General features: G+C 50.1%; 2 protein-coding genes across 3 annotated transcripts in view; both read right to left on the reverse strand.

Moving 5' to 3' along the window:
- Positions 1-746: 746 nt before the first annotated feature.
- On the reverse strand, positions 747-2695 carry POU4F1 (POU class 4 homeobox 1). The gene is made up of 2 exons (XM_068526772.1): positions 2573-2695; positions 747-1901 (listed from the first exon to the last, which is right to left on the reverse strand). The coding sequence occupies exons 1-2, from the start codon at positions 2693-2695 to the stop codon at positions 747-749; spliced, it is 1278 nt and encodes a 425-aa protein (XP_068382873.1).
- A 9598-nt stretch (positions 2696-12293) lies between these two features.
- OBI1 (ORC ubiquitin ligase 1) overlaps positions 12294-15486 on the reverse strand; it is a 44695-nt gene continuing 41502 nt past the window's right edge. For both annotated transcript variants that reach the window (XM_068526919.1, XM_068526920.1), the window contains one exon: positions 12294-15026. In XM_068526919.1, the coding sequence (XP_068383020.1) occupies positions 13511-15026 (1516 nt within the window). In that variant the 3' untranslated portion in view covers positions 12294-13510. The remainder of the gene's footprint in view (positions 15027-15486) is intronic.

Raw genomic sequence — 15486 nt, forward strand, 5'->3', positions numbered from 1 at the left:
AGAGGACTTGGATGGGGTGTAGGTGAGACTTAGAGGAAAGATTAAATTAAACACGCAAACAGAACAACTAGCTTTGCTACCCAGAATTTCACCTTCCGGTTAGTCTGGTGTTCGGTCTTTGACTCAGTTCCTGCGTGTGGGGCTGGGCGATGGTAATAATGTGGTGCCCTTTTTTCTCTTCCTTGGGGGGCGGGGGGGGAAGGGGGAATGAAGCTGCAGAACACGACTCTCCGGAGTTAAATTTCTAAAGCATTTTTTTCTTTGCTTTTGTTCTGTTTTGTTTTCGTTTGTCTTTATTTGTCTAGTTTTTGGTGGTTGGTAGGTTTTTTTTGTACATAGCTCCTTGGTCCCCAGGAGATTTTGATAAGTGTCTCTGGTCAAAAACAGTCAATTTCCCTACCCTTCCCGAGTCTCCCCCCACCCTCACCCCCAGAGCCATCCTGCTCCTCACAACCCCTCCTCCAGTCTCCGCTTTCCTTCCCCCGACTCCCCACTCTCACAAATGCTCCCTCTTCTCCCCCGCCCTTCTCTCCGGTGTCCACACCCGGCACCCCAGTGCTCTAGGCTGGGGAGGGTAAGGGCAGGGAGAGCAGAGAGGAGGTGGAGGCGAGCGCTCAAGGAGGGACTCCCCAGATGCAAGCAGGACAACGGACACTCTGAATCCGGGGGGAAACAGGCCCGGGGAAAGCCCCCCGAAATGCCCCTTCGGCTCCCCGCTCTGCCCCGCCCGGTACCTCCCATCCCCCTCAGTAAGTGGCGGAGAATTTCATCCGCTTCTGCTTCTGTCTCTGGTTGCAAAACCACACCCGCACCACGTTCTTTTTGAGGTCCAGTTTCTCGGCGATGGCGGCGATCTTCTCGGACGAGGGCCGGGGCTGTACGGCGAAGTAGGCCTCGAGCGAGCGCTTCTCGGGCGCGGCGATGGAAGTCCGCTTGCGCTTCTTCTCGCCACCGTTGAAGAGCTCGGGCTTGTTCATTTTCTCGCGCTGCGCGCCCTCGGCTTCCTCCAGCCACGCCTGCAGGATGGGCTTGAGCGCGATCATGTTGTTGTGCGAGAGCGTGAGCGACTCGAACCTGCAGATGGTGCTCTGGCTGAGCGAGCCCACGCCCGGGATCTTGAGGTTGGCCAGCGCCGAGCCCACGTCGGCCTGCGTCACACCCAGCTTGATGCGCCGCTGCTTGAAGCGCTCGGCGAACGCCTCGAGCTCGCGCGGGTCCGTGTCCGAGTCGCAGATGGACGCCAGGCCCGCCGCGCCCACCACTGCCGCCGCCGCCGACGCCGCCGCCACCTGCCCGGCCGCCGCCGCCGCCGCCGCCGCCGCTGCCGCGCCGTGGTGCGCCGCCGCCGCCACCAGCCCGGGGTGCGGCAGCCCCGACGGCATGTTCATGGCGGCCGCCGCCGCCGGGTGCGACAGGTGGCCCAGGCCGTGCATGTGCGGATGCGGATGCGCCGAGCCGCCCAGCAGCCCGCCGCCCGGGCCCCCGCCGCCGCCCCCCGGGCCGCCGCCGCCCGGGCCGCCGCCGCCCCCGGGGCCGCCACCGCCTGGGCCGCCGCCGCCCCCCGGGCCGCCTCCGCCCCCCGGGCCGTCGTGGGCGCCGCCGCCGCCGCCCGCCGCGCCCGCGCCTCCCGCGCCGGCCATGAGCGCGAGCGAGGGCGACGAGATGTGGTCCAGCAGGTCACCGGGCTCGAGCGCCTGGTGGTGATGGTGGTGGTGGTGGTGGTGATGCGCCAGCGGCACGGTGGACGTGGACGTGCATGGCACGCTGTTCATCGTGTGGTACGTGGCATCCGGCTTGAACGGGTGGCTCTTGCCCTGGGACACGGCGATGTCCACCGCCGCCAGCGCCTCGGCCCGCGCCAGCAGCGTTTCGTCTAGGCTGGCGAAGAGGTTGCTCTGCAGCTGCAGGCGACACAAACCAAACCAAAAAAAAAAAAAAAACAAACCACAAAACCAAAAAAAGCAAAAACACAGAACCACCACACACAAGCCGGAAAGCACGACAAGCAAAAGGCAAACACAAAGCAAGCAAAATAATAACGACGAGGGTGGGGATAGTGGAGACCGGGAAAGACAGAATAGGGACACATTGGGGACGAGACAGGGGGTCAGATGAGAAGGGACGGGAGTGTGAGGAGAGGGGCAGATGCGGAGGAGAGGGGGACACAGGAACACATTCCGGGGACGGGCGTGGGAGACGGAAAAGGAAGGGGAAAGAAGAAGAAGTGCAGATGTAACTCGCAGCTGGGGACCCGTGTCACGCACCCAAACACGCACAGAGACCGCCTTTCCAAGGCATGAAATTAACAGGAAAGAGTGGAGGGAAGTCGAGACTCATGGCCCCAGCGCTCCCCGCTCCGATCGCCGGCGCCCGACCCGGAGGCAGAGGCGACGGGAACACGACACTAAGCGCCACTGTACAAAGCCTGCCTCGCAGCGGGACTCTTCTAAAACTCCCTGCCCGCAAATCCCCGCACCGGGACCTGTACACACATCAGCACCCGACATGCAGCGTCTCGGAGACGGGGAGGGGGCGGGCGCGCGGGCCGGGTCGGCGGGCATGGGGCGCTTACCGGCGGCGTGGGCAGGCAGGCCCGCCGGATGGCCTCGGAGCTGGAGTGCAGCGACGGGTACTTGTGCTCAGGGAGGGTGGGATGCATGGCAAAGTGAGGCTGCTTGCTGTTCATGGACATCATCTTGATGGCTTGGCATGTAAATCCACAAACACTCCGAAAGTCCGCGGGAAAGTGCGCACGCCGGCTCCCCCGGTCTCCCTTCGGAGGCTGCAGCCGCGGCGGCTGGCGGCGCGGAGGCGGCGGACGCGCCGGGGGCCGCTGCTGCTTCTGCTGCCGCCGCTGCCGCCCGGCGCTCCTTTGACCGCGCAGACCGCCGCGCACCGGCCTCGCGATCCCACTTCTCCGAGAGCTCTAGCCCCGTGCGCCGACGGGATGCACTCCTCTTACACCTGAGCCCCAATTCTCGCGGCCGGTCCGGGGAGCTCTCGCGAGAGCTCGCGGGCCCGCCGCGCTGACAGGCATCAGCTGTCTCCGTCTATCTGACGCGCGCTCTCCCTCTCGGCGGCGCCGTGCGTCTGCGCGCGCGCGCGCGCGCTCTCCCGGCCGCGACCCGCGCGTGGGAGCCGCTCTTATAGTGACCACCAGCAAGGACAGCGCAGGTGATGCACCTACCTGTAGCTACCCGGACATGCGCACTGCACTTCTCACCTTTCCCATCGCGGGTCTGGAAAGATCAAAAGGGCCAGCTATTGTCTGAGGATAGGCATCTTTTAGGGGAAGAAAGACAAGATGCTCGCCAGCCCCTGGGTGGTTTCCCTCCCTCCCCCACACCCTCACCCAGATCGCAAGCCCTGAATATATGCGCATTACTTAGGCACACCTCCTCTCCGGGACGTCTAACAAGCTGTTATATAATGTATACAGCTGGGCATTTGTATGTTAAATTATGCCCGCGCATTCTTCTGTATGCAGTATAAATAACACAGAAATGCAGAAGGTGCTGTCTTTTGCGGCAAGAACCTGTTTCTTTCATGGTTTATAAATAGGTTCCTGGAGAATGAATAATCGCGGTGACAGACGTTTGTTTGAAGCAGTCAGATGCTATAGATTTCCATATGATTTAATTTCCTCCGCATACTTTGTTGTTGTTGTTGTTGTTGCGACTATAAGTGTGTCAGGCACCGACAGTGACAGCCACTTAGGAGCCACAAGGAGCGTGTGCTTTCTACTAGGGAACGGCTGGTTGTTGAAATGAAGTTGTGCATTTCTCTTATTGTTTGTCTCCTTTAACCGTGTACAAACCCACATTTCAAACGAGCTCCGGGTGATCTGAGGCTTCTTGTAATCAAAAGGAAAAGTAGTTAACAGGGTGTAGCTGGGATCCTTACCTCTCTTCAGCGTACACACACACACACACACACACACACACACACACGCTTTATGTTGGAAACTCCAGGAAAAGGAAATAGCTTCAGAGAAAAGGGAATAAGATGTTGAAGAGAACTTTATTTTCCCTTCCATCGTTTTGGCTTGTTTGCCGACCACCCGCCCCCCCGCCCCCCAGATACAGATATACATACAGATGTATAGATGTGTATATATATATATACACACACATATTTTTTTTTCTTCAGTAGGGAACAGAATCAAGCCAATTTATAGGAAAGCGTGATTAAAATATTAATTCAAACCAACTTAAAAGAACGGGGCCCAACTCTGGTCCAGCTTTTTTTTTTTTTTATTATTGTGAAATCAAAACGTAAGAAGAATAAATCAATTAGCCAACCTGCTATGTGGCCCTTATGTGGCAGGCAGATCAAGGGCCTACCGGATAGTTCAGGTGCCCGAGTCCCCAGGGACTCAGCCCTTGCCCGGGGTGATAACAGCCCAGATGTTATCACATCTGCAGCGAGAGAGCTGGAGAACGGCAAGGGGCTGCTTATGGGAGGCAGAGATCAGATAAATAATCTTTCTGGCCTCTCCCACAGCAAGGAGGTCTGTATTTCCGCCAAAGATTAGATCTCATTTCTATAAACCTAAATTTGCGTTCGCTTGGATCTTTTCTTTGGATAAACGCGTGCGTATTTAGCGGACACGCTCCCTACTCAAATTCTAAGAAGAGCCCAGAGGCGTCACCACGGCTTTTTCTTTTTTCTTTCTGTCTTCTCTTTTCTCTCTACCTTTCCCCCTCCCCCTACCCCCTTGCAGCCCGAGAGGGGAGTAAGAAGGATGTTCACTTGCTAGTGTGAGAAGGGCCTCGTTTCCATCCATTACGCGGCCCCTTGGGAGTGCTAAGTGCAACTTTATCTCTACAGGGAATGAACCACGAGCAGGACATCGCTGGAGGGAGCGAATGAGTCCTACGGTAGTCTTCGCACCGGGTGTCCAGGCTTAACTTAATCCTTCCTGACACCCACCGCGGCGGTTCCCTGAGCTCGCCTGCGTTAGGGGAGAGGGGGGTCGGGGTGGGGGGGAAGGAAGGGCCCCGCAGAGGATGAGCGCCTAGATCCTGTCTCCCCCTCCCCCCAGGGAAACGCTGGCTTTTAGGGACCCCAAAGAGTGCAGGGGAAACAAACGCAAATAGCACAGTTTTGGGGCCACATGGACTCTGAGAGAGAGAGGTGAGCCCCTGAGTACCCGAAGCTCATCTCGGTTTACCCTCCAACACTGAGAGAGCGCCAATTAACCCAGCGGGGAGGTCCCTGGCCTGAGGTCAAGACTTCACCTCCTTGTCCAGACTCCTCTCCTAGTTCACTTCTTTTTGGACAACCAGAGTCCCTGCCCAGCTTAGGGTGGGCTCAGACCTTTGCTCAGAATGTCTCACTTTCCCCCAGGGCTAGAAATAGGGCCCTGGGTACAATTCCCATCTCACTACCCCACCTCACCCCACTAATGGATTGGAAGCCCGTTTAGGGCACATCTGTGTCCACCCTGGCACTTAGGAAGGGTGCTTGTCACAGAGTGAAAATACCCCATAGAACAATACACGTGTGTAGGAAGGAAGAGAAGGCAGACGGCGAGGGCCGGGAGAAAAACAAAGAGAGTTTAGCAAGCCAGGACCAATGGGGAGTGGGGGGAAAGCAGGAAGATCACCGAAGGGGTCTCCTCTCTCCCTGAAAAGGAGATGCAGGTTGGAACAGAAGGGCGTGCTGTCCCCACGCGGAGCTGTCTATCTTGATTCCAGCCAGCAATTTTTCCAAAGTCATTTATCTCATCCTTCCCTCATTTACTTTCTACCCTACCTTCCTTCCTCAAATGCTTGCTGAGCACCAGTCTGGGCCAGGGCAAGACACTGGAGATAAAATGAGGTATAAAATACAGGCATCTGCCTTCGGGCGGTGGCAGTCTATGAGAGTGGGGTAGCTACAGGTGAAGGGGGTGTTTTTGTGGTACAGGTGTGACAGGTGCGGTGAGAGGGAATTGTATAGAAATACCGGGTGGGGTAGGGGATGCTGCTTGGAGAATTATCCTGTCACATCCCTGCTGGGCCTCAGCCCCAGGCTAGAAAGTGGGACACGGTGGTAGATCTGCCGGTAGTTCCTTGGACCTTATCAAGCGTTTCCCTACTCTCCCCAGGGCAGTGAAAGGGAAGGGTGGTGGACTGGGGCTCAGTCCATCAATGTCACTGCTTTGTTTTCTGGGTTTGGCAAGTGCAGTAACTAGATGGCCCCTGCCAGAGCTAGTGATGCCCACGTGGGGTCTGAGCCTTGGCATAGAATCCTGGGCAGGTTGGGGTTTGTTTTTTTCTTTTTTTCTTTTCCTTCCTGTTTAATGACCAACACAGATTCCCTCCTCACCCGATCTCATAGCTTTGCATTTTATCAAGAGGGAGATAATGAATGCACAGCTATTGATTTCCAAGGAATTTCCGCCCCCAGGGATAGGGAGTCTATCATCTGGATCAGAAACACATTTCTTTCCCTCATTAATTAATTTTCTCCTCCTTCGTTGGCAGGCCCCGCTTCACATTTCCTTTCGCAGCGCCTCTTTCCCGGGCTTAGGGAGCAGACGTTGGTAGGCTGCAGTGAAGACCCGCGGGAGAGGCGCAGCGCAAGGGCGGGACCGGCTTGGGGTGAATGCTGCTCGCCTTTAAGCACCCCGCCCCCTCCACAGCTGCCACTGGCTGGGCAGCCTTTCTTCTTCCGAAGCGGCGCGGGGAAAGTTAGCTCTGGACTCAGCAGCCCCTACCTGCACGCCTCCCTCTCCCCAGCCCCACCTCTGGGCTTGAACCTGATTTATTTATCCGCATTCGGGGACGCCGGGGGGCGGGGGAGGGGGGGGAGCGGTGGTCCTAAGGAATGTGCACTGAAGTGAGTGGAGATTGTGCGAGTACAAGAGAAGGGGATCGGGCCTCACGTTCTTGCCCAAACGCGGGGATCTGGAACAACCTGCAAACCCGGGCGGCCCAAGACGGAGCTCTGCTCGTCGCAGATGCGGGGCGCCACGTTTCCTCCCGGCTGCCGCCCAGAAACTCGGCCCGTTCACCGCGCAGCCAGCGCCCTGCGCGGGGGAAGTCGCCAGAGCGTAGAGTCGGCCGGCTTCCGAGGCCGCTTGGGTTGTTTTAAGCGGTGGGAATGAACTGGCCAGCAGAGGACTAGGAGGCCTAGAATTGGGAGGGGGCGGGGGGGTGTCGGTTCTCGGAAGAGGGGCGGCACTTGGGAGGTCCAGCTCCCTTCCGCTCAGACACCCTCTGTCCGAAGGGTGGGACAGAGGAGGGACTAGTGCCGTGCTTTCGCTTCCCCTCCTGGCGGCCTTGCCAGCGTCAAACCTGGGCAGCTTTGATCCTGGGTCTCTCTAAGCACTGACCCTTGCGCATTCCGGCCCCGTCCCTCCCGCGGTGTGGGCACTGGGCTCCTCGCCCGCCCAGCCCGCAAGGCCGTCCTGGGAGGTCGCCCTGCCCTGTGCCACCGCTCAGCCCAAGGCACGAGTTCACAGCCACGCTCTCGTTGGCGAGAGCTGGGAGATTTCCCACAGGCCACTGTCCTTCCTTTCTACCCCGCTCTGCCCGCACCCGCGGCCGCTTGTCTCCCTCGGTCCCAAAGGCCGGGGTGGGTGAGTTATTGAGGCCGGTGGTGATCAGCTCCTGTGAGGCTCCCAGCTGGGACCTGCGGAGGAGGTTCTCGAGTAAGCCGCTGGAAAACCCAGTGTTTTCGTTCTTCTAGCCGTTTAATTCAAATGCCACTTCCGTTGGGAACGTTTTCCTGGATGTCGAGCACCCCACTCCGAGATGTCCCTAATACACACACTTGGGATCCGAATGATGCGGCAGTAAAGTTCACTGCCGGTCATTATCTCTCTTGGCGTTACATCTGTAGAGATCTAGGTGAATATATATATATATATATATATATATATATATATATATATATATATATATATATATATATATATATATATATAATCTCCACCCTAACCCCTCGGTGGACTTAAACCCATCTACCTTGTGAAAGCCCTAGGGATGATGTAGGACTACGTCTCCGTCCTAACAGGGGCACGGCCTCCCTCGCCCGCTAGTTGCCAGAACAAGTTTCACTGTCCAAGTGACAATGCTGGACCGCTAACGCTTGGCCACGGGCCCCTGTGGTTTAGGTCCCAAGGGAAGCAGAGCTGCTCCCGCCCCGCCCAGGCCCTTTCCAAAAAGGGAGAACGCGCTGGTCAGAGAAGGGGCTTCGAGGTCTCCTGGTTAGGAACAACAACGAACAAACCAACTCTGCAACAGACACGTCCGCCCCTGACCCCACGCGACGAGATGGAAGTTGTGTCGCCTTCCTCTCCCCGGAGAGCCGCGGGCCCACCGCTCCCACTCGGCCACACGCGCGCGTTGGTGGGAGGCAGCTCCGCTGGCGCAAAAGGACCGCAGAGGACCCCCAGGCCCCCGCGAGCGCAGTTCCGGGAACCGAGAGGCGAGCGCCCGTCGCCCTCCGCAGGCTCGGCTCGGCCTGCAGGAGCGGGATCCCCAGGAGGGTCCAGACACCCCGAGGACAGCGCGAAGCCTCGAGTCCACACGCCGAAGTGCGGAGCTGGGTCCTGTCGCCCGGCTCCGAAGCTTGCAGGCGCCGCCGCCAGCCGCCCCTCCTCCCCGCCGCCTGCACAAATCAAAGCCCCTTGCGAGGGACTGGGAAATAGTTGCCTTGTCATGTAACACATTGCCCTGATTTATTATAAAATTTTAACGAAATCATGCATATTTTAACAGCCTTTAATCACTGCATGAAAATTTAATTCATGGACTGTAGCGCGTTTAAATAAATGAAGTGTTAATTCATTAGGATTAATTAATTTGTTAAAGGATTGTGTGCAAGGTTAAGGTGGAAAGAAAACTCTTTGTTGGTTTCGCGTCTTAATCGCCAGGTTTCGCGAGTAGTAATAAAAGGAAAGGAAACCGCAGAGCTGGTCCTTTCTTTGGGCGGGGCCCTGGCGGGAGCAGCTCAGAGCGCCCTCAAGAGCGCAGGAAACTCCAACCAGACGGGCACCGGCAGATCTGTCCTCCCGGGAGAAGGGGCAGCGGCACTGGCTTCGAGAATCCGGGAAGGAGGGGTTCGCCGGAATCAGAGGAAGGAAAGCGGGACCGTAGCCCAGGCGGGCGGGCCAGACCTCACCTCCCCACCGCCAGCACAAAGATGACCCAGTGAGTGAAGCGAGGTCGCGCCTTCCCGTCCTCGGAGCGCCAAGCCTCGGCTTAATGGACAGATGATGGGCCAGCCCTGCCACCTCCTGAGCCTTCTAGCCTTCTGGGAATCACAGTCTCGCCAGCAGGCCGCCGGTCCTGGCGGCGCGGCTGAGCCTAGAGTCTCAGGGGATGCTCAGAGAGAGGAGGCGGACCAAAGCCAAACTTGCCAGCTCAGGCTGGGGCAGTCGGGAAACCTTTTCATCAGGAGCCCTGATGTTAGGGAATGGTTCCTTCAGCACCTCTTCTGAGACATCTGATGAATAGGCACCCCCTTGCAGGAGAGCGGACACAGGCGCAGAAGAGATGTCCTCTTCCGCATCAAACTCTTATTCATCCTTAAAGACCCAATGCAAACAGCACTTCCGTGAAGCAGCCTGGTTTCCTTTCTGCTCCACGCTATCCCGAATACAGACACGTTTCTACTCACCAGTGTTATAAGAATTAAAATGGTCCAGAACTAGGTCCTCCTTCCTCACAGAAAGTCTCAGTAAATGCCTAAGTCAAATCTTTGCCCTAGGGTACTGGATGTTCACATCCCCAAATTATGTGTCACACTAGGCGCACACTTCTACACACTTGGTTAATGCAACTAACATTTATTAGAGGGGGTCTGCTCCCTGTTAAGACACAGCAGACCTAGAAATCTACCTTGTTTCAAGAAATGGAGCTTCAATCGAACTTATTCTAGGCTGCCTCTGTCATGTCAAACTGAAGATCATCCAAGCCTAAGCCTCAGATGGGTTCTTAGAAGAAAGCTGCAGCTTCCTCCCTCAGAGTGGGGTTCCGAGAATTAGGCAATAAATGTTCGCTATGCACTCTGAGATCACTGCTTAAAAGGTTTTCTCTCTGCCAAGTATTATTAAAAGGATCGGGTTACATCATGATAGGCAAAGACTGTTGTAGGACTCCAGAGAATAGGAATGAAAGACCTTCTTATGAGGCCTTGGGAAACCCTTCTAAATAGGCCACACTCCATGAAACTAAACTGTTCTCTACAAATATCATTCACAGGTACAAAAGTGAGGGGGGAAAAAGTCTAGTGCATGTATTACACTTTGAATTGAAAACCATTCAAGTATATAGAAACAGGTTCCTGAAACATCTTAAGAATCAAGACTGAAGTTCTTCCCTTGTTCAGGGGTACCTTTAGGGGTTTCAGACCAGCGTAAATACAAACGAACTTATAAGAAAACAGAGCAGATTTGAAATTAAGGGACTATATATCTTCAAGTCTGACATTTTCAGTTTAGGTCTCAGTCGATCCATTAGAACAGGAAAAAGACTTGTCATTTTGGATGGGATGAAGATTTTAAAAATTAAAAGATAAACACTAAAGGTCATGTCAAAATAATATCTAACATCACGTCACGTTCTCTTAGCCACAGCATTTTAAAAAGATGAGCAGTCAGAAGATACTGTTTTTGTAAAGACATGAACTGATGTGTCTTTTCCCTTTATCACTAGCGCATCTTTTTCTAACATAGCCTTAGTGCTATTTTGAAATTCATCTAAATGTCAGAGTTAATGTGCATCTTTATAAACTTAAACGTGGCACACACACAACTCCCATCACTGAGCTTCCACTTAGTGGTAGACTTAGATCGAGGACACAGTCAGGAATTAAATGCTACTTGAAAAGAAACATGCTAATACTTCCAAAAGACTACTTTGAAAAGAATCCTTGGAAACTTCAAACCCATTCATCCTTTGGCCTATAAATGTGAACTCCCACGCATCCCATGCGTGAGGGAGGAAGAGTACAAGGTCTGGAGTCAGAGGCCCAGCTCCAGGACAGGGTTCTAAACCCATTCTAGCTGTGTGACAACTAATTCTCAATTCACTTATTTGCAAACTGGGGAAAATTCATTCTTGGCTCACAGAGTTTGAAAAGAAGATTACATGGGATAGAGGTTAGCACAGTACTTGGTTTCAATAAAAAGTATTTGTCGTGCTTTAGGGTGTGTACATACAATAGGCATATTTTAAAATGAGACCACCATATTTGTCATGACATTTCAGATTATGGTAAAGAGATTAGGAGTACAAATGAGAACGTGTCATTAAAATCAGATCCTGCACAGATTATTTCCTTCAACTGAGGAATGCCACAGTTTTTTTTTTTTTAATTCAATATATGAAATATTGTCTTGGAGAGAGTGGAGCAGTGTTTCTGAAGCAGCTAGGAAATACTCTGGCCCAATAGAGACACCCTCACCCGGTTAGGCACTAGTAAATCAGGTTACACACTCTGCATTTCCATGGCACAGTGTCAGTTTGTATTAAAAACTAACACACTCATGGTAAAAAGAAAAAAAAAAAAGAGTTACAGACAGAATTAGAGTGAGGTTTACCCCCAAAGTTACTCTATTCAGAAAAATGTTATATTTCTACATTTAATAGAATTTCAAATGCATATCCCCATTGTCAAAGATATTTAAACTGCAATATCTCTGAAAGTATCCATTAGCTTAAACATTATCAGAAAGACAAAGTAATGCATACATACTTATCGGAAAAAATATGATAGAACAAAAATTATGCTTTATATTAAGCCTTTCTGGGGGGAGGAGGCTCTTATTACTTCTAAAAGTAGAGGTCATGATTCTCCAAATCATAAAAGCGACTTTTTATACTTTTATGGTTTTGTTGAATCCTGAGTCTATTATAACAGAGGTCAGCAAATTTTTCTGTAAAAGGCCAAACAGTAAATATTTTAGGCTTTGTGGGCCACATGGTCTCTGTTAAGACTATTCAACTCTGCTGTTTCAGTGCAAAAGCAGTCCTAGATAAAATGTAAACAAGTAAGTGCAGCCGTGTTCTAATAAGACTTTATTTAAAAGCACTGAAATTTGAATTTCGTATCATTTTCCTGTGTTGTGAAATATTCTTTGGATTTTTAAAAGCCATTAAAAATCTATAAACCATTTTTGGTTTACAGGCCTTTCACAAAAACAGGTACAGGCCAGAATTTGGACCACAGGCCATAGTCCACCAACCCCTATATTAAAAGATCAATAAAAAATGGTAAGTTTTACTGGTCTTTATAGGCTAATTCAACATGAGACAACATCAAGGATTACAGTGCTTATGACATCCTTTATTCAATTCACATAGAAAAGCATGCAGTATTACTGTAAAACAGTACAGTATTAATGTAAAACGTTCAGTGCACATTAGATAAACAAGTCATTAACATACAAACCATTTTTAAAGGCCTATATGGGCATACCAAACATGTTCAGAATAATATACCTTTTCAGAGTCTAAATTAAAAATTGTGCTTAGCTCACCTATTCTCACCCCCTTTACACTCTTCATGAAAAAGCTTTTTGGGGCCTACATAAAAGATAATCTTTTAGCCAAATGAAACTTCTTTTTCTTAAGTAAGGAAAACAGTGCAAGCAAGAATGCTACCATGCATACAGTTTCCATGAAGAACAGTAACATGCAGACAAGAACTTTACCACGCCAAAGAAAGTTCCCCTGGGACATAAGTGGATCAAGGACTTGGCAATGAGTGCTTCTGCACCTGTATATCTGAAACGATGAAGCTACCATGTTTAGGCTCCTCCAAACACAACTGATCCATGACTTCTTGCTAAAGTAGGCTCAATTTCTGATTTTCAACACACACAAAAAGATGAGCGAATGAAAGCTACCTGACGTAAAACAAGTGTTTTCATACAGAAAATGTATTCTTTCATACTAGCAACACACTTTCACAAAGACTGGACAGAAAACAATGTTAAAAATGCAAACATATACATAAAACCTAAAAAAAAAAGTAGATGAGTATTGGACTAAGGTTCGAGTGCTATTTCCCCATCATGGCCTTGAATTAAAAGTTAGGCTATCACTAAACATAAATAAAAAGGGACAGGCAGAATAATTTCCACCCTAGGAAAAGCTTTAAAGAAACTCAAGTGTCTTATGAGCAGTATGTGGACAACACCAAAAGTTTTATTTAAAAAATCCAAGTTCTGAAGATAACTGATGCTTACTAATAGACCATTGTACCTGAAGAGTTAAATCAAGATTCAAGAAAACAAAATATACCCAAACCGGATACGTATAATATTCATTAAAAAGAAACTCTCACCCTACCTTTTCTGGTCAAAAAGATCCCCAAATGAAAATGAAAAAGACTAAACTCTTCAAAGTGAACAAAAGTATCCTGGGTACAGGCTAATCCACCACTCTTGACTTGACACCTGAAGAAAGATTATCAATTCAAAATGGTATAGAGCTTTTATGAGGGGAAAAAGTAACTTTAAAATCTTATATTCCTCTCAGGACAAAAACATAAATGACACCTTTCTAATGAGTCAACTTTTAGTTGCTTTTGATGGACTGGCATTGGAAAGGCTGCTCTGGATTTTTCTTTTTGTTGATTGATTCACATTTTTATTCCTCTTTTCGGGCACAAAGGAAGCAGACCAAGGAGACTGAAGGTGGTTGTGAAGACCATGCATCTCTGAGGACATCTTAAACAAAGATGACCCAAACCTTTGATCTTCAAATAGCCTGTGTGAACTGCTTAACAAAACACCCTGGGAAAACTCAGTCTGAAACAAACAGCTTGGGGGTTTGATTTCATTGGTTCCTGGGTTAGAACTGGGATGGAGTGAAAAATCTTCATTCATTTCCTGGTCAGATGGAGAGAGGAGAAAAAAAGAATTGGGTTTCCATTCATTTCCATTTTCCAACTGATCAGTAGTTAGAGAACCTTTAGAAAGGTTTGGTTTAGTTCTTTCCTCCAGCTTATCTGGTTCCTCAAGGAATTCACTGCATTGAGATGACTTTGCTAAGCCATCCAAATCCAATGACTTAAAACCGTTATTACAAGGGCTCTTGCTGTTGTCTGACTCTGACATCATTGAATCCAACTCCGAGATTTTGTCAAGGTAAGCTGCGTCCATTGATGCTTCGCTGGATGTTCTTGTCCGATTCATTTCAAAGGAGCGGAGGGAATTCAGCCTCTTGGATAAACATGAGCCTGATTTCTCACTCAATTTTGAAGAAATTTCTCCAACACAATTTGCTATCGTGTTCTCTTCTGAGCTTTCAAAATCCAAGCTGGGGGCATAGCTCGTGGAACAACAATCCCAAAACCCTGTCTTTGGGGAAGTAAAACATTCTGATTTCTTTTCACTTTCACTTCTATCATCTTCTGAAGAATCTTTATTACAAACATTCGGAGAGTCACAAAAATCATCAAACACCAATTTTCTGAGATGGTTTGAGTGCTTTCTGGAACCTCCTGCTTTGACCACAGAGCTCTCTCGATTTTCTGGCGTATTGAGCTGAAGGCAACTAAGGGACAAAGGAGTACAGGGAGCTGGAAGATCATAGAGTTCTTCATCTTTGTAGGATACACAATCACTTGGCTTATTACCCCACTCTCTTTCCAAATAAGTATCCATACTTGTATCTGTCACATCTAACATTATTTCCACCCGTTTGTGATATAAGTCTTTGTTCTTAGAACAATTTGGTTCTGTTTTGCTGGTGCTTTCCTGTCTGACAGAACTGCTAGAAGGTTTTGCCAGGTGTGAATTCAAGGTTGATGAGCCAAGCTGCTTTCTGGCACCATCACCTTGATTCTTGGATGCCATATCCTCCTCGGTGCCTTTGCTCCCCTTGCCATCTGTAGAAAGTGCTCTCTGGCAAACGGAATTCATAGCTTCCTTCTCATCACTTGAATTTTTTAGCTGTGTAATTTGAGATTCTAGTTCCTCTATATATTTATCACTTCGTTCCAGGGCTTTCTTGAGGCGATTGGTTTCACGTTCATACTGTTCTACTTTGGACTGAAGAGCAGCTACTGTAAACCTTCCAAACCTGCAAAGAATGGAAGGATCGTTACCCTTATAGTTCAAGACTTTTTCTTTCCTTTTCGAAGTTTAAGAGTGCAAATCGTCTCCGCCCATTCTAATTTCACATAACAGTGACATTTCAGACCACTCAATGAACAGGATAAGAGCAATGACAGATGTAGTACCTTCAAAAGAGGGTTTCCCCATTTATGTACTAATGAGCATATGATAATAATGGCAAAGACCTAATAGGATACTTCTGTGGTCAAATCACACTAGTAGTAGCAGCGAGGCAGAAACTCGCTGATAATTTCTCTCCTGAGAGCTGGCGCTATCAGTTCAGCTCATATATGCATGAAGAGTTATACCCTAAAACAATGGCAAAGATTTATGATAACATTTGAACAGTGGTCCACATCTTGAAATATTTACATTCAATCATTTTCCTATCGTACAGCACTGTTTTACAATACATTCCTTACACA

The sequence above is a fragment of the Eschrichtius robustus genome, chromosome 18 (assembly GCF_028021215.1).
Source record: "Eschrichtius robustus isolate mEscRob2 chromosome 18, mEscRob2.pri, whole genome shotgun sequence".
NCBI lineage: Eukaryota > Metazoa > Chordata > Mammalia > Artiodactyla > Eschrichtiidae > Eschrichtius > Eschrichtius robustus.